This window comes from Dipodomys ordii, unplaced genomic scaffold, assembly GCF_000151885.1.
Source record: "Dipodomys ordii isolate 6190 unplaced genomic scaffold, Dord_2.0 Scaffold72, whole genome shotgun sequence".
NCBI classification, from domain to species: domain Eukaryota; kingdom Metazoa; phylum Chordata; class Mammalia; order Rodentia; family Heteromyidae; genus Dipodomys; species Dipodomys ordii.
In genome coordinates this window covers 845,797-864,091 of record NW_012267288.1, presented here as the reverse complement: position 1 = coordinate 864,091, position 18,295 = coordinate 845,797, and the positions used below count along the sequence as shown (strand labels likewise).

General features: G+C 38.2%; 1 protein-coding gene across 1 annotated transcript in view; it reads left to right on the top strand.

Annotated features, from left to right (window-relative positions):
- Positions 1-18,295, top strand: part of Dnah11 (dynein, axonemal, heavy chain 11) — a gene marked incomplete at its 5' end in the record, with an annotated part of 289,761 nt that overhangs the window by 215,365 nt on the left and 56,101 nt on the right. The window contains 7 exons of the mRNA XM_013023983.1: positions 2,115-2,258; positions 2,857-3,039; positions 4,734-4,835; positions 7,236-7,370; positions 10,394-10,564; positions 14,791-15,026; positions 17,162-17,284. Coding sequence (XP_012879437.1) covers positions 2,115-2,258; positions 2,857-3,039; positions 4,734-4,835; positions 7,236-7,370; positions 10,394-10,564; positions 14,791-15,026; positions 17,162-17,284 — 1,094 coding nt within the window. The remainder of the gene's footprint in view (positions 1-2,114; positions 2,259-2,856; positions 3,040-4,733; positions 4,836-7,235; positions 7,371-10,393; positions 10,565-14,790; positions 15,027-17,161; positions 17,285-18,295) is intronic.

The window sequence follows — 18,295 nt, the reverse complement described above, 5'->3', positions numbered from 1 at the left end:
TCATAGTTCAACTTTCCATTCTGGAATATTCTGATGTACCCAATAAGCAGTACCATAGATTGTTGAAAGAAGTGACATTGATCAAAACACATTGTATTTGTAAACTGCTTTTTGAATGGTAATTCCTCTGTACCACTATTTAAAGGTAATAAAAATCTTTTTTAAAAAGAAAAGAAAAAGGAGCAATACCATGGAATGAATTCAATTGTTAGTTTCTGGATTTGACCCAAAACCAGTTTTCCATAAAACATAACATCACAAGTTAATGTAATGTTCTTATAAGGCTTTTGCTTTACAGCAAAACAATAATCGTACCAATAGCTACAAAACCAAAACCAAAGAACAGAAGAAACAACAATCTCCACCATTTGTCCTAGCATCGTACTAGTAGTATGAGATCTCACTGGGCACTCAGATTCTCAGGAAAGACATAATCTATGGTTCTTCAAGAGGGTACCAAAAGGGAAAATGAAATGGTGGGTAGTTATCTTAATAGCCTGCAGCCAATTTCATCTTTGGTTCTTCCAGACAAAGATTCAATTCTAGAGAGCAAAGGAACTAGATTTTTTATTTCTCTTCTGAGAAATATTCAGTTCCTTTTCTGAGTATATTTTTTAGAAGACAATTTTGACCAAAAGAAGAGTCTTATAAAATTTTTAAAGTATCATCATAAAACTTAAAACATTTTAAATAATATAAATGCATCATGATAGATCATTGCACATTTCAATATTCTATGGCTATAACATGGTATTTTTAAATGCTAGTTAGCAACATGAAAAATCTTCATAATAAGTGAGAACAAAATGATTGTATAATGGGATTTATCATATGACTAATTTTTAGGGTAAGAACATTTATATAAGTAGAAGAAATTAGAAAATAATAGAGGAGTAATTTGTAATCTCTGATTTATGGAATGTTTTTCTTCATCTTTATCTAAATTTGTAAATTTTCTCTGAATAGATTGCTCTTTTGTCAGATAAAATAAATTGATGTCACTGAAAATACAAAATTGAGTGTATTTATAAGTGATTAAAGAACCTTGTTCAGCCTCTTTTCAGCATTAGCATGTCTGAGGAATTTGCTTTTGTTCTTTCATGCTCCTTCCATATTTTTTAATCATTTATGAAGTAGTTCTAGTAATGGAACAATCAGATTTGGCATTTGATAAAATTTTGTGAGAAAGAGTAGATTATGTGACACATATAATACCATAAGAAATAGTTGGTTATTTGTTTTTGGTTTTAAAATCGTGTATCATGAACCTTTATGTACTTTTTACAGGTACTAACTTCTGCCCCAAAGTATTTGCCTTGGTTCTTACAATTTAGCTCTTAATTCCATTATTGGATAAATCAGTGTATGCACTGATGTGTTAAATGTAGTAAATAAGTTTGGTCTACATGGACCCTTCCCAGTTGATAGTCCTTTCCGTATAAAGGAAGAAGATACTTCTTGTAAAGAAAGAAAGCAAAACCAGGACACATAGAACTAAGGAATTATATTTATGGGAGGGCCTGCTTCAAATGCAAGTAGATTATATCACACTCGGATATGTGACAACCTGTATATTGACACAATTTCCTGGCCTTGGTATACAGGGCTTATCAAATGGATAATTTGTGTGTGTGTGTGTGTGTGCGTGCATGTGCATGCCAGTCCTGGGACTTAAGCTCAGGGCCTAGGAACCGTCCCTGAGTTTTTTTTTTTGCTCAAAGCTAGTGCTCTACACTTGAGCCACAGCTCCACATGCAGCTTTTTTTGGTAGTGAATTAGAAATAAGAGTCTCATGGGCTTTCCTGCTTGAGCTGACTTCAGACTATGATCCTCAGATCTCAGCCTCCTGAGTAGCTAGGATTACCAGTTTGGAGAAAAAAAATTAAAGGCAAAAAAGGGTAATGATGTTTCCAAAATACCAGAGAAGTATCCTGCAACAACTGAACCCCCTGAGGTCCCAGGGTAAAGTCCCCAAGTGTCAAGGAATTGTCACAATGAGACTGGTGTGTTGTTGAGAGGTGGGAGAACTCTAGAGACAGGCCAGGCAATTTAGCACTTTGCCGGAGCCCTTCTGACTGACTGTTGTATATACGTACATGTGTACTCTTCCTCAGGTGAACCTCTCTGAGTTGAAAGCTTTCCCCAACCCCCCAAATGCAGTCACCAACGTCACTGCAGCCGTGATGGTCCTTCTGGCTCCCCGAGGCCGAGTGCCCAAAGACCGAAGTTGGAAAGCAGCTAAAATCTTCATGGGAAAGGTATCAGATGTACTGGGTGTCCTGACACCTTCTGTGGTTATGCTTCATAGCAAAAGAGGTTTATGTGTAAAGAAACCATTTCTGTAGCTGCTGACTGAAATCTACCATTGTGTTTTAGGTTTACAAGGTTTGCTAGCAAAATTGGAAGTGAGCTCAGGGTTAAGGCCTTCCTAAGTCGTGGCCAGCAGGTAGAAGATTGCTAATTCTTTCCAAAATTATGAAAGCATTTAAGTGTAGGAGGGAGAAAATTACATAGAAAAAATGTTTCTAATGTACATGGTGAAGCAAAGGGCCCTTTTTGGGTATATATTTGCTATTTTTTTCTTTTCTGCTTTTCTTTTCTTCAAAATGTGAATCCCTCCTGTGCAAGGACTGAATATTTTACCCTGGGATAGGAGAGGTTTTAAAAGTGTCCATTGCTAATTCTAACTTCATGCTTTAAAGACTGGAAAAGTCAAACAGTAGGATAAGTGCAGCTTGCCAATTTTGCCTTTGTCCTGTGAGCCCTGAAAGCTAGTTTTCACTTTTGATCTTGGAATTTTCTCTGCAGCCCAAATGGGTTCATGGCAATAAGTCTCTCTCTCTCTCTGCTGTACAGGTCGACGATTTTTTGCAAGCTTTAATTCACTACGACAAAGAGCACATCCCAGAGAACTGTCTAAAAGTGGTGAATGAACAGTATTTGAAAGACCCGGAGTTCAACCCAAACCTGATTCGCAGCAAATCTTTCGCAGCTGCTGGCCTCTGTGCTTGGATCCTCAACACTGTTAAATTCTATGAGGTATCATCAGTCCTTAACCGATGCTTTGTATCTTCTACCTGCACAGGGCCATGAAACACCAATTTCTAGGGCCACAAAAATTATAATGAGACATTTTTTTTACCTGAAGAAGGGTAGATCTAGGAATAAGACATGAGTATGTCAGAGTTAACAATTCTTAACAAAATGAGTATTTGAAATATTAACAACAGAATTCTACAAAATGAGTATTTGAAATATTAACATTTTTAGGGTAAGGTGATTAGCTACTGTAGATCAAAGAACATTAATTAGTTTGATTTGGTTAGATATGAAAACTTATTTACCTATATAAAATACATCTATTTACATGAAGCCATCTAATTTATGTTGATCTGAAAAAAAATCTCCAAAGCTGAATTAATATTGAATTGATTCCCTGCTCACCAAGCAAAAAAATTTATATGGTCTTTATTATAGGTATAGAAGATGTAGAAGTGAGCATTTATTTGTGCTGCAGATGTTTGCTGAGCCAAATTTTACACTTCCAGTGATTTAGATAGATCATCTGCTGGGAGCCAAGGCTGAGATCTGAGATCTGAGTATCGCTGTTCAAAGCCAGTCAGGGCAGAAAAGTCTGAGACTCATCTCCAGTAAACTACTCAGAAAAAGCTCAGGGACAGTGCCCAAGCCCTGAGTTCAAGCCCCAGGACTGGCACAAAAAAAAAAAAGAAAAGAAAAAGGAAAAAAAAAGATAGATCATCATTTCACATAGGCATTTAGGTCTGAAAAGTTCATTACTGGCCAACTGTGTCCAAAGTCTTTTGCAGAGTACTGGATATAAAGGGGAGCTGGGTATGAGCAATGACTGAAGGAATGTCTCATCATTTTGGAGAGTTGAATGTACTATTCAAATACAGGAGTATCCAGAAAAAGCCAGTTATATAGTCAGTGTCATTCCCTAAATGATTTCAGGTTTTATTCTAGAACCACAGGAGCAGGGCTCTTTGATCTTTCTTTCTGATAGTACTTAGAGCTTCACAGAGTAGATGTGTGGGAATATAGCAGTGGATGTCTAGCCTCTTGCATCCTAAATGCCTGAGCAGTTTCATGTGTTCATTGGCACTGTTTCATGTGTTCGTTGGGTGGAAAGGAGCATAGAGCTAGGCCAGAGTGGTGGTAGTAATGTGTTATTTTGCTGTCAGATAGGAAATGAAATTTAATTTCCTGTCTCTGTCTCTCCCAGGAGGAAAACTAGTCCACCCAAGTTCTCAAACCATCCATCTGAATAACACAGGCATAAGGTAGCCAGGAACTGAGAGAACTGTGGATGCTATTATGGGATGTCTCCTGAGTAGATTCCTCCAAGTTTCCTTTCTGAGCTCACAGAATGTCTCCACACTTTCTGCCTCTAAGACTAGACCTCATCTCACCTTTAGTTATATAGTTCCTGAACACTGCAATTTCTAGTGATGCTACATTTTGTGACAAACTGATCTTAGTATCTGAGTGGTATTTGACTGTATGACATTTTATGCAATTACCTATAATGCTAATTTCCAGAATAAGTAACTAGGAGAGTAGCAGAGAGGATGTAGAAGGCTATGTCTGCTCTATTCCACAGAAACAAACAGCAAACTGATTCATGGATTAGAGATTTTACAGATGTTGAGTGATTGTTTGGTTCCTTCTGCATCTGCTTTGCATTCTGAATTAATACCCATGTGGATTTTCAGGTCTACTGTGACGTGGAGCCCAAACGCCAGGCATTAGCACAAACAAACCTAGAACTGGCTGCAGCAACAGAAAAACTAGAGGCTATTAGGAGGAAGCTTGTGGTAAGTGCAAACTGTAATGCTTAAGAGGCTCCAAAAAGCATGGCCCACACTTGCACCTTAGGGTCCTTCCCACCTTCAGACTGGGCCTATCAGAGTCCTACCAAACAGAAAGAAACCTTCTCTGTCATGACTGTATCTACCTATGTACTAATTGTGCCAGTATTTCTTAGCTGTTGCACACATGATTGGAGACAATCATGGCTTCTGTACATTAGACATTGTCACAGTCTGGTACTAGGAGGAAGAAGGTAGTTCACCATGGTGGAAATTGAGGCACCTGCAGCCAGACTTAACTGCTCTGCATCCTGACTCTCCTGTTACTGTTTTACCCCATGCAAACAAGTTAACCGCTCAGAGCCTCTGTTTACTCACCTGTGAAATAGGTACAGGTTGAATACCTCTAATTCTAATACCCAGAATCCAAAATACAAATACAAAATCCAACATTTTGGATTTCAGCACTTTAGGAATGCTGAACCAGTAAAGTCTATACAAATATCCCAAAATCTGAAAAACTCCAAAATCTGAAGCACCAATTATTTTAGGTAAAGGGCCCTCAGTCTGGGTCATAATAGCATTCCCTGCTTAGATAGGATTAAATGAGCATTTTGTATTATATATATATATATATATATATATATACACACACACACACACACACACACACACACACACACACATACAGTATATAAAAGAATTTACTGGGGCTGGGAAGGTGGCTCAGTGGTAGAGCGCTTGCCTTGCATGCTTGAGGCCCTGGGTTCGATTCCTCAGCACCACATAAGCAAAAAGAAAAAAGCCGGAAGTGGTGCTGTGGCTCAAGTGGTAGAGCGTTAGCCTTGAGCTGAAGAGCTGAGGGACAGCGCCCAGGCCCAGAGTTCAGGCTCCACAGCCAGACCCAAAAATAAATGAATGAATGAATGAATTTATGAATTTACCATTGTGCCAGTCATATGTCGATTTACATTTATACAAACTTGTCATTCTGATCCAGTGTTCTAAGAACAAACTTGACTATATATACTATATACTTCCCTTCAGCTTAAAATAGCTACAGGAGTTTCTGTTGTCCCCACTGTTAATCCTAATGGACTGAAGTCTTCAGTCCATCCCTCAGTACAGCCTACAGGTGGTACTTCCTAAATCTTATTTCCATGGTGTTCCAGCAGGCAGAACAGAAGTTTGAGAAAAAACATGGCTCAGGAACAGAGGTTGGGAATGGCTGATATGTAGATGATGTAGGTAGAGAGATTACTCAATGGATGTGTGAAAAGCAGTGGGGACTGGGGTACATCCCAGGCCATTGCAGTAGCCTACACTCTAGCACTCAGAGGGGCCATGCAACTATACAAGTTTCCTATGGAATAAGGCCTGCTTATATCTGAGATGATTGCTTGCCAATTTGGCAAAAAGGGAGGAGGCCTCTTCTAATAGAGAGTCTCTTTAAGCATTGATACAGTGGAGTGGCATCAACGTTCCAGAGCAGAGCCCAAGGCCCTGATTCCTTGAATGTTACCAGAAAGGGATTAATTTGTTGAGGTAAGATGGTCAATACTCTACAAATTTCTCCTTATGGCATAGATAATTTGAATATCTCTCATAGTAATTCATCCTTATCTTTTAGGCTACTTGTGCCATTAGTCCTTCCTGATCATCACTCCTCACCCAGGTGACATGACCACAATCTTTTACAGTCCCATCAGTCATACTCCTCTAATACGACATTTGTGGTTCAATAAAACCCAGGAACTGGTAGGAAAAGTTTAGAGTAAACATAAGTAACTATCAAAATGATATCCAATCAATGGTTAAAACTCTTACTGTCAATTTGACTAAAACCTTTGGGGGAAATATTTTTGTCTATTAATGGCTTCATGTAAATACTAGAATATGTTTATGTTCAAAGGAAAAGTAATGAGGATGTTACAGAAGTGAAGACATTTTGGGCTATGAGTAATGCAAGGCCTTTCCACATACCTAAAGCCAAAGAAAGGTGACTTGAGGATGGATGGCACTGTGACCACATGTCTGGAGAGAGAAGAGTTTCTCATAGAGATTTCATAGCAGGATTGCCTATGTCCCACCCTGCTTCTTTGTATGAGCCTTTCCTCTGCCTTTGGTAGAACGTGGTCTCCCTCTAAATGGAACCTCCGTCCTTCCCAGATGTGCGAATCTTCCCACATCCTCATCCTCTCAGTATGACCCAGCCATGGTGGCCCCAGTGGATTCATCCCCATTGTCTTCTCCTCCTCCTTCCTTATCATATACACAGTCCAAAGGCAAAGGAGAAAAAGGAGGTTTGCTCCATTTTCCTTAAGGTAACAGACGTTTTACAATGGCTGTAGTGTTTCAACTTTCACTAGAAATGACTCTAAAGGATTCATTTCAACTCTTATTCAGGATCTGGATCAAAACCTGAGCAGACTCACAGCTTCATTTGAAAAAGCAACAGCTGAGAAAGTCCGGTGCCAAGAGGAGGTGAACCAGACCAATAAAACCATTGAACTAGCCAACAGACTTGTCAAGGAACTAGAGGTAAGCAGACCTTTTCCTCTGGAACTCTCACTGACATAGACAAGCTTGTTCAGGCTTTATTATCATTCATTCTGAAGAGTGACTAAATGAAAATACAATTAACCATGTAAGGCCAGGTGCCAGGGACTCAGGTCTGTAATCCTAGCTTCTCAGGTGGCTGAGATCTAAGGATCACAATTTGAAACAAGTCCCTACAGAAAAGACCTGGAGATGCCATAACCAAAATGATTGGTAAAAAGCTAGGCTAGAGCATGATTCAAGTGGTAGAACACCAGCCAAGAGCCAAGTGTGAGGCTCTGACAATGAACCATACTGCATATAGTAGGTTATCTATTTTTCTCCTCCTTCCTTTGAGGCTCTGCCTAAATAAAATTCCCATTACCACAAAGCATTCTCTTGGCTCCACAGGTGAGTGACTTAACTTGTCCTTTTGCACACAGGTATACACACACATGTGTAGCAAGCACACACCTAAGAGCTTCTCAAGAACAGGAACTTCATCTGCTTTGTGCATCTTGGTTTTAGTAGATATTGGATGGATGGATGAACAGACAGACAGATGAATGGATAGATGGATGGATGGATGGATGGATGGATGAGGTTTTGGAGCCTCCTAGATTTAAAAATAATTCAGAAGCCTTTGAAAGCCCACTTTTTTAGTTGAGCTAAGAAATTTTTCCACTCCTATTTACAACCATCCCCACTTAGCACAGTGAGATATAAGTAGTTTTTACTATTTACTATTTGTGAGGTTCCTGAGAAAAGGTCATATAACTAGACTATTTCAGAAATAAAATAGAATGTTATAGAATGTTACAGAACTCTCAAGTTTTATTGAGACAGAAGCAGGCTTTACCAGTTCCTCTAATCTATCCCATGATTCCCAAGGGCTTCACTTAACTCCTGCAGATTTGCACAATGAAATGGGGGGAGGGAATCCCTGTATGTTGTTAACTAGGAAAAAAATATATATTTGAAGGATTAATTGAAGGTGTCATATCTTTTCCTTCAAGGATAAATTCTTTCTGACTAGAACAGGAGACAGTTAACTTCTGAAAAGCATCAAGACTGATGATTTTGTCTATATAGCATTGACCTGGAAGCTGAGCCATTCAGACTAATAAATCAGGCAATTTATATTTAATCATTAACTAACTCCTGAGCTGAACAGCTGTTCAAAATTAGAAATGGGTCACCCCAGCCAGGATGACATTACAGGCAATCTATAATGCATTAGAATAAAATTATAGTGATTTTTAACTGTCTAGAAATTTATTACAGGACATGTTCCAACTCTTAAACCCTTGTTAGCCAATGTCAGTAATGATTTATGTTGTGTGGGTGGTATAGTGAAATTATTGACTATTTCAATAGCCAATAAGTCTATGTTTAGTAAATCTTCAAATTTCAAAACTGTTTTGGAGAATGAGGTGGGTGCACTTTATTGTATATCATTTACAAACAACAAAGGTGGAAGGTAGGCAAATGAGAGCTTTCTCTTGGAAATTAATGGATATATTATCTGTGACTCGGGAAGGGGGTTATACATTCTGAAAGAGAGAACCAGAGAGCTAAAGTTCCTCAGTATTTAATTATGCAGCTAACTTGGGTGCTGATCTTTAAAAAGGAAAGCAACAAGACGTGTCTTATGCTAATTTTATGATCACAGTGTCCAGGATATTGTGATGGTTCACAAGCAGCTGACATTCTAATCTAGTATGACACATGGCATTAATGTTTTCTGTGGCTTTTTCTTTTTTCCATGAGGAAAGAAAAATCCTGCAAGGTTCTTTTCTTATCCTATCAAATCACTGATTTTCTAGGCCCTGTTAACTTTCATATTCTTAAAATGTAGTATTACTTTTTAGAATGACTTGAATTAAGTCATTAGGAGACTACTTGTGGTTCAGTCAATCGTACGTAGTTATTGTAGTTGTATTCAGATCCAATTTAAGGGCTCTACATATTTAACCTGTAAGTCAGGTTTTGAATGACCATCCCACTAGATAGGAGAACTTCAAGACTAGTCTGAGAACTTCAAGACTGTCTTCAAGACTAGTCATGTCCTGATTTTCATCTTTTTACACAGCTCATAGCTTCTTCCACTGATTTAATGATTATATAAGAAAAATAGCCTGAATTCATTCACTACCAGCATGATTATTGAATAGGTTTGGGAGAGACGATTCTCAGGTTTTAAGTTTAATAAATTAACATGAGTGATGTTTATCAATTTTCTTTGTCTGTAATCAGCCCATAGCCAATATGTGAGGGAAAATAATAATAACCTGGAGCAAACTAGTGCCATTGTGGAAAAGTGTGCAGAATGTAGAGCATCCAGGCTAACATAACGAATCCCAATAGCTGAAGGCTAGGCAGGCTTGTGCCTGTCATCCCAGTTACTTGAGAGGCAGAGATGAGAAGGATCACAGTCAGATGTTGACTTGGACAAAAGAATCACCAAGATCCTATATGAAAAACAATTAGGGAAAAAAGGGCATGTTGTAAACAGCAGAGCACTTGCCTAACAAGCACAAGTCTCTTGAGTTCAAACCCCAGTACTTCCAAAAACTAATAATAGCCAGTGTGATAGCCATACCAGTAATCCCAGAACTCAGGAAACTGAGGGAAGAAGATGGTGAGTTGGAGGCCAACCTAGGCTACACAACATGAACACACATACATAGCATGTGTGTGCATGCGTGTGTGTGCACACACGCACACAAAACTACCACTCATTCTTGACTAAAGCAGTTGGCTCTCAGGATTAAGGTTAGGGTAACCCCACAGAATGGGGATGTCAGAGAACTACTGTTATATCAAACTGTACTGAAGAGACTGGGAGAACTACTTGGTGATTGTGGGTTTCAAACCTATGGTAGCTGATAGCAGTCACACCAATCAGCTTCATTCTGGTCTTCCAGAAGGCCACAGCTTTACTCTGTACTGTAAGGCCATTGCACTGAACCTTTGTGGAGCAGATGTTTGCCCTGCAATTTCATGAGAGTAATTTTTTCACACAGTCAGAGAAGATTCGCTGGGGTCAGTCTATCAAGTCCTTTGAAATTCAAGAGAAGATGCTCTGTGGAGACGTTCTCCTTACAGCTGCATTTGTGTCCTATGTTGGGCCCTTCACAAAGCAGTATCGCCAGGAATTGGTGGATTGCGAGTGGATTCCATTTCTTCAACAGACGGTAGGTTCAGATCCTCGACTTGTCACTGTGTGGAAGCAACATACTAAAATGCCGGTAACAAAACCACAAATATGGCAGGCACCTTCATGTGTTTCAATGTAGATGCTACTTTTTCTTATTTTAATGATGATTTCAAGAGGCAAGTTAAAAAATAATCACATAGAATTGTACTTGGAAGGTATATTTTATAAAGATAACAAAAATTAATTTGTATTATTGTATTATTGTTATTATTATTTGTATTATTGTGTATAGACTTAAGAATAGCTTATTCTAAATTCGAAAACCCAAACCCATAAGCAAAGTAAAAACAAATACTTGGAATCTTTGAAACTATCTCATTTAAGATCCTCCTTGAACAACTGAATAGGAGTTCAGACTACCTGACTTCCAGGCCCTGTTTTCCGGATGATGTACACATCCTCGCTGGAGAAAAGAATCTCCAGTTAACCACCAGAAAACCGAAAGTAGAGTTGTGTCTCAAAGTGATGGAGTGTTAGCCTTGAGCAAAAGAGTTCAGGGACAGTGCTCAGGCCCTGAGTTCAAGCCCCACAACTGATACACACAAAACATAATGTATATATGGTTCTAAAACTCTGTGTGTGGGGGGGAGGGGGGTTGGGCAGGCCCCTAGGGCTTGATCTCAGGGCCTGGCTGCTGTCTCTGAACTGTTTTTGCTCAAGGCTAGTACACTATCACTTGAACTATAGCTCCACTTCTGGCTTTTGGGATGGTTAATTGGAGATAAGAGTCTCATAGGATTTCTTGCCCAGGCTGGCAGGAAATGAACTATGATCCTCAGATCTTAGCCTCCTAAGTAGCTAAGATGACAGGCATGAGCCACTCGCACTGAGCACTATATTCATTCTTATATTGAAGATTTCTTAAAAGATATTACCTCTTACATTTATTCTTGAAAAGCTATTCCAATAACAATTATCAAATATTTGATTATTTTAGTATTTTAAATGTACAAGCATATTTTATGTTTTGTGTTGTGCCAGTACTGGAACTTGAACAGAGCCCTTCCTTTAGCTTTTTTACTCAAGGCTGATATACCACCATTTGAGCCACAGCTCCACTTTTAGCTTTTTATTGGTTAATTGGAAATAAGAATCTTTGTATTTTCCTCATGGCTTTGAACCATGATCCTCAGATCTCAGATTGCTAAATAGCTAGAATTACAGGCATGAGCCACAAACACCCTGCTTATTTAATGTTTTTATGGTGAAATATATATTTATGTAAGAGGATAAGGAATGCTGCTGAATTTCTCCAATTTTTATTGCATTATGAGTTTCTAAAGTGCTAATTGTATACTTCTATTACCTGTATTTTTCTCTGTCTCATCTCTAGCCTTGAGTCTTGTGTTTATCAGTCACCTATGACTACTTCATGCTGACAGTGGCCCTCCTTTTGGCCTTCTGTACTCATAGACATTAATGCAATATTCGCATTTTCTCCAAAATTACTAAGGAAATTCACTTTTAACTTCAAATTGTCATCTTGTTAGAATTCTCACTTTGAAGAAAGTATCAATAGCGTGAAGTTATGCTACCAGTCATTTTACTTTTTTTTTAAACTAGAAATGTTTTTTAAATGGGTCTTTAATTGCTGGTATGACATCATTTCTACATGTGTTTCTTCAAAGCTGTGCATGAACTGATTTGTATTTTCCTACTTGTTGAAACAAACATGTTTTTATGAAGATGTCATTTTGCTTGGAAGAGATCATAAAATTTAAAATGATAAAAAGAAGTGAGTCATATCTGTATGAACATGTAGTTGGGTGGCTGTGGGAACTGAAGATGCTTAGCAATGCTAATTGATACCCAGAGTGTCACAACATTCAAAGCAAAATGGCAGTTTTCTGATAATATATGCTAAATGTGTATTCAATTTAACCATGAACTTCTGTTTTACCAAGACCATGATTCTCCCAGGGTAACCTTTGTCATCAGAGACCTCTCTCCTTTTCTCTTCAGTACACAACCACTAGTCAAATTGAACCAGACCCTAAAACATGTCCAGCCTATTTCTCCCACCCACTTTTAGCGTTGCTGAACTATAAGAAGGAAATTACTCCCAATTGTGGATATGAAATCCCTCTGGCAGGTGGTTCTCTGCACCTAAGATGCCTGGCAGAAAGTGCTGTGTGAACCATAACAAGTGCTGGTCCTTGTGAGATTTGGGTTTCCATTGCGGAGTTGCTTCTGTGCTTCTATTTCCAGATTGACTTGGGCTGACGTTGGAAGGAGGTGTCCTATCCAGGTGGACATGTAGTAAGTAGGTTGGCAGTAAGAGCTAAAGGTGCTGAACAATGCTAACTTTAATTTTCTAGTTTTGTCCCCATAAGAAGCAACTGTTATTGTTTCTTCCCAATATATAATAGGGTGTTTTCTGTAGGGAGCCATCTTTGAGGTACATTTGCCTTGTCAGGAGGGTGTCCTACGGGTTCTAATGGTTTATAAACAAACTACTTAGCAAGTGACTACAATCCGTGTGATTTATAAATCTTTAAACCAAACATGTCATTTATTGATGACCTGTGGACATATTTAAGGTGACCTTGGAAGGAACTCTATTAGAAAACTCTTAAGAGACAACAATCTTTAATGTTTTCTCGGAAACACATGATTTTAAATTATATGCTAGGGGCTAGGAAAAAAGACATCGAGATTTATTGTTTATTAAATATAATTTCCACATAGGAAGACAAAAAGTTCTGGAGAAGTAGAGTGTGCACATTGTGAGTGTATTTAATGATATTGAACTATACACTTAAGATTGTCACCATGACAAATGTTATCATGTATAACTTTCCACAATAAAAAGGACCTATGAATAAAAAAGAACCTAGGGTAACAATCTAGGAGTCCTAAGGCTGTTTGTTAGAGCATTACACATGAAAAAGGCAAGAGAGGTACATGGAATTTCAGGCTTCCATGATGAAATAATTTCATGGAACTAAATATGTGGTTCAGTTGGTAGAAAGCTAATCTTGAGGGGAAAAAGCCAAATAAGAGTACAAAGACCTTGAGTTCAAGCCCCAGTATCAACACATACACCAAAAAGAAGTAATTTCCTATTATTATGAGGTCTAGAACAACAATGACTATAATAGTATAAGTAAAGTTCTAAAACTTTATTTTAAAGTAGTCCTAACATTAATGCTATTTTTGTAGTGCCAGTTACTAGATTTTATTCATATTGAAATGGCTTTATTTATGAAACTAGGTTTCACTGACCAGACAAAAGAAGAGGTGGATTTGGGTAATTTGTCTCTGAATTCCCAATGTTCTACTCTGCATAGAGCAGGTATTCAAGAAATCTGAGCTGTTAAATTTTGGGAAATGTACAGAGGTCCTTTATTTGAGTCCCTTTAGCTTCAGAAGTCAATGGTTTCAAGTTGTGTTAAATAGAACTTGAAAATAAAAACTACACATCCTTTGCTAACAGAAGGACACTTCTTCTAAAAGTAACCAAATGAATTGTGTGTATGTGTGTGTGTAATATAATAATGTTATATATTTATTTTAAATATATTATAAATATATTGTTATATATTTAAAGTAAGTTTATAAGTCTCCCATTTGATTGTTCTCTTTCTCTTTAGTTCTTCTCTTTCTTCTTCCTTTTCTCTTTCTATTCATCTGTCTGTCAAAAACTCACTTTGCAATGCTCTAGGCCCAGGCAATTCCTTCTGAGAATAGAGGTCATGTTCTGAGTTCCTTAGATCAGCAGATTGCTTCATTACCCCATCCTGGGAAATCCATGCCTGTAGTGTTGCCCTGTGGAAACAGAGGACATGCCTTAACCACATACTACATTTACCATTGCTTATGTGGAGTGAGTGGTTGCTCCATCAGTAAATAAGTATCTGGGTCCCTGCCATTTTCCCCAGGGCCTAAATTCTCTCTGTTTGTTAAAACAGTTACAGATGTGTAGAACAAAGTTCCTTTCAGGAAAGCCAAATCGATGGAGTTAATAAACTAGATTTTGAGTGCCACAGTTGACACGATTCTGAATACTGGATCTATCAGGTGCAATAGTCTTTCAGATGCAAGCTGTACTTAGCTTCTGAGAATCTGTAGATATTTGGCATGCATTCTCCTCGAATCACTTTCTCTTGGCTTTGGCTTCATTTTCTTTTCTACCTTGTTAGCTTTTTTTTTTTTTTTTTTTTTTGCACTGCCAGTTTTTTGTGTTTGACTTTGATTTTGAAGGTTGCCATCCCAATCACGGAGGGCCTGGACTTGATTGGCATGTTGACAGATGATGCTACCATTGCCACCTGGAATAACGCAGGGCTACCCAGTGACAGAATGTCAACTGAAAATGCTGTCATCCTAACACACTGCGAGCGCTGGCCCCTGATGATAGATCCTCAACAACAGGGAATTAAGTGGATCAAGAATAAATACGGAACTGACCTGAAAGTCACGCATTTAGGCCAGAAAGGGTATGTGAATTCCCAAGGGATTGGTTTGGTGTTAGGCTGTTAGGAAGTGGGTCTGATTTCTAAAGTCTTGCATTTGTGAGAGATCTTTGAAATTTTGCAGTTTGGTGCCCCTTATTTACTTACCTGCTCAGTTTTCACACACTATCTCAGTTAAAAAGTTATTTTGTGTCAGGCAACATCCAAATGATGAAAAAAATCAGACTAAAGATTTGCACAAACATTGTATCTAAGAGAAAAGAGAGGTATATTTCTAATGATAAAAGTGGAAATACAGCACATTCCTTATTTAGATTGTTTGGTAAATGGTACGCTAACAAGAATAACTGCATTCACAGGTTCACTGAAGCTCATACTTCTGTCTCTGATATATTCTGTGCCTGTAGTAAGACCTCAGTATGTTACAGATCCAACCTTGAAAGCCTGACCTCTTAGTCATTGATCACTTTTTTAAAAAATTATTTTATTGTAAAGGTGTTGTATAGAGGGGATTACGGTTATATAAGTCCAGTAATGAGTACGTTTCCTTTTAAATAATGTCACCTCTTCCTCCTTTTCTCCCAGTGTTTGCCTCCTGATGCCTCTCCCCCACAAGCTGTATATTTCATTTTCAACAGTGTCTAGTGACTATCACTGATGCATTTGTTCACCCTTTCTCCCACCATTTCTGTACTCCCCCTTACCCTCCCCAAAGAAGATTAGCTTACATACAAGACAAAAGGATCAGAAATAAAAATAGCAACAAAGGAGAAAAACAAAACAACAAAAAGGAAAATGACAAAAAACTTTGGAGTTCATTTTGATAAACACTACTCAGAAAAAAATTATATTAAGTGAAGTAAGCTGGACCCAAGAAAACATAGGTTACATAGTTTCACTCATTTGTAGTACTCAGAATGTGCCTATCTATCTACAAGTAAACACAATGGATGGTGAAAAATAAAAAATTAAACTTGGACATGATAAGTTAAACAAGACTCTAAACATTCACACAGACCAAAGGATTCTCTTAGGAGAGGATCACAAAGGCTCAATAGCTATGTGCACTTGATCATATATCACTTTTGAGAACTGAGTCTACTCAGACTCTCTGTCACTGGATCCTTTGAGGGAAGAGCTGTCCTGTGCAAAGTTGGTGTTCATTTAATGCTAAGTAAAGTAATTCTTGGGCCTGCTTTTATTTCACTTGACTCCATTTCCTTTTTGCACTTAAAGCAAAATAAGGAGAGACTCCTTTTGGAGAGTAAGAATGAAATAAAGTGATAATTCACCATTTATCATGTCTGATCTTAATTTAAGAGTAAAAGACTGATAAAAAAAAACAAAGCATTTAATTTTAATTGTTACCTAAAAAGGACCCAGTAGTACTGGAAATGTCACTCTAAGGGTAGAGCACTTGCCTAAAAAGAACAAGGAGGCCAGGCACTGGTGGCTCACACCTATAATCCTAGCTACTCAGGAGGATAAGATCTGAAGATTGTGGTTTGAAGCCAGCCTAGGCAGTAAAGTCTGTGAAACTTTTATCTCTAGGTAAATCACAGAAAAAGCCGAAAGTGGTGCTTTGGCTCAAGTAGTACAGTGCCAGCTTTGAACAAAAGGAGCTCAAGGACAGAACCCAGGCCCCAGTGTCCAAGCCTCAGGATCAGAAAAAAATAAAAATAAAAGAACAAGGACCTGACTTCGATCTAAAATACTGCAAATAATAACAAAAACAATAGCAATAATAGTAAGAAAGTAATCATTAGCCAGGTGTGTAGTATACACTTCTAATCCCAGCACCCAAGACACAATAGCAAAAAGGTGTGTGAGAGGCCACCTTGGGCTACAGAGAGTCTATCTCAAAAAGGGAGTGGTACACTGAATAATTTTGAATTTATAATATTGAGCTATTTATACTGTTTCAACCATTGGTTACTACTAAAAGCAACTAATTAACACTTGGAAAATATGATAGCAAAATTGTCTTAAATCTGCTCTCATTTCTGTTTAATCTAGATTGTTAGAGAAAAATATGACTTCTCCATGTTTCTCCCATTTAAAATTTCCATGTTAAATAAAATTGAATCTGATAAATAATTCTGAACAGTTTTCCTATGCTTATTTACATTTGATGATCTCATTCCTCTCTGAATTCGAAGGTTCTTGCAAGCCATTGAAACAGCTTTGGCCTTTGGCGATGTCATCTTAATTGAAAATCTTGAGGAGACAATAGATCCAGTACTCGATCCACTGCTTGGCAGGAACACAATTAAAAAAGGAAAGTAAGTGCTCTTGAATTTTTGGGCTATATTTCATGCTAAGTGGGTTTGATCACCAGTATCTGGTTCTCGGTCTCGTTGTCAAGCCTCTCCATTCCATGGTGCCTGTACTCCAAGACCAAGCTAACCTCAACATGAGCCAACTTAACATAATTTATGACCCATGACCCAGACCCAGACTATTTACATTTTGGATTTAGGTTTGTTTTACATAGTTCTTCACTTTGTCACTGCCACTGATCTGAGAATAATTGCCTCATAGTTCATTGTTATATTAGTATGTCTCCAACTTCAGTAATTCCCAAAATATCTTGAGCATCTTATCTTTATTTGCATATCATATATATGCTTATTTATTAAAATTTTTAAGGTAGATGTTAAATTGTTACTAGTTCTTTTAGTCAGCATCTCCCTAATGGCGGCATCCACCATCATATGCCAGTTCTATTTAATATACTTAAAATATGTATGAGTATTAAAGGGGGAGGAGTGGATTAGCACTGGACCCTAAAACAATCCCCAAACTAGCATAGTGGATTCTCAACATCATGCCTCACCTACTGTTAGTTCCATGTGACTGTCCAAATGGATCATTCCCCTGTGATTCTACAGTATCCAGGGTCTTCTTCCAGGGTCATTGAAGCCTTTTTTTTTTTTTTTTGGTCTGGTCTTGGGCCTGAACTCTGGGTCTGGGCACTGTCCCCCAGCTCTTCAGCTCAAGGCTAGCGCTCTACCGCTTGAGGCACAGGGCCACTTACAGCTTTTTTCTTTTTGCTTATGTGATGCTGAGGAATCGAACCCAGGGCCTCATTCATGCAAGGCACGCGCTCTACCACTGAGCTACCTTTCCAGCCCCCCCCCCTTTATTTTTTTTTGGTCAGTAGTGGGGCTTGAACTCTGGGCTTGGGTACTGTCCCTGCACTTTTCAGCTCAAGGTGAGTGCTCTACTGCTTGAACCACAGCACCACTTCCAGTTTTCTAGTGGTTTGTTGGAGATAAGAATCTTTTTTTTTT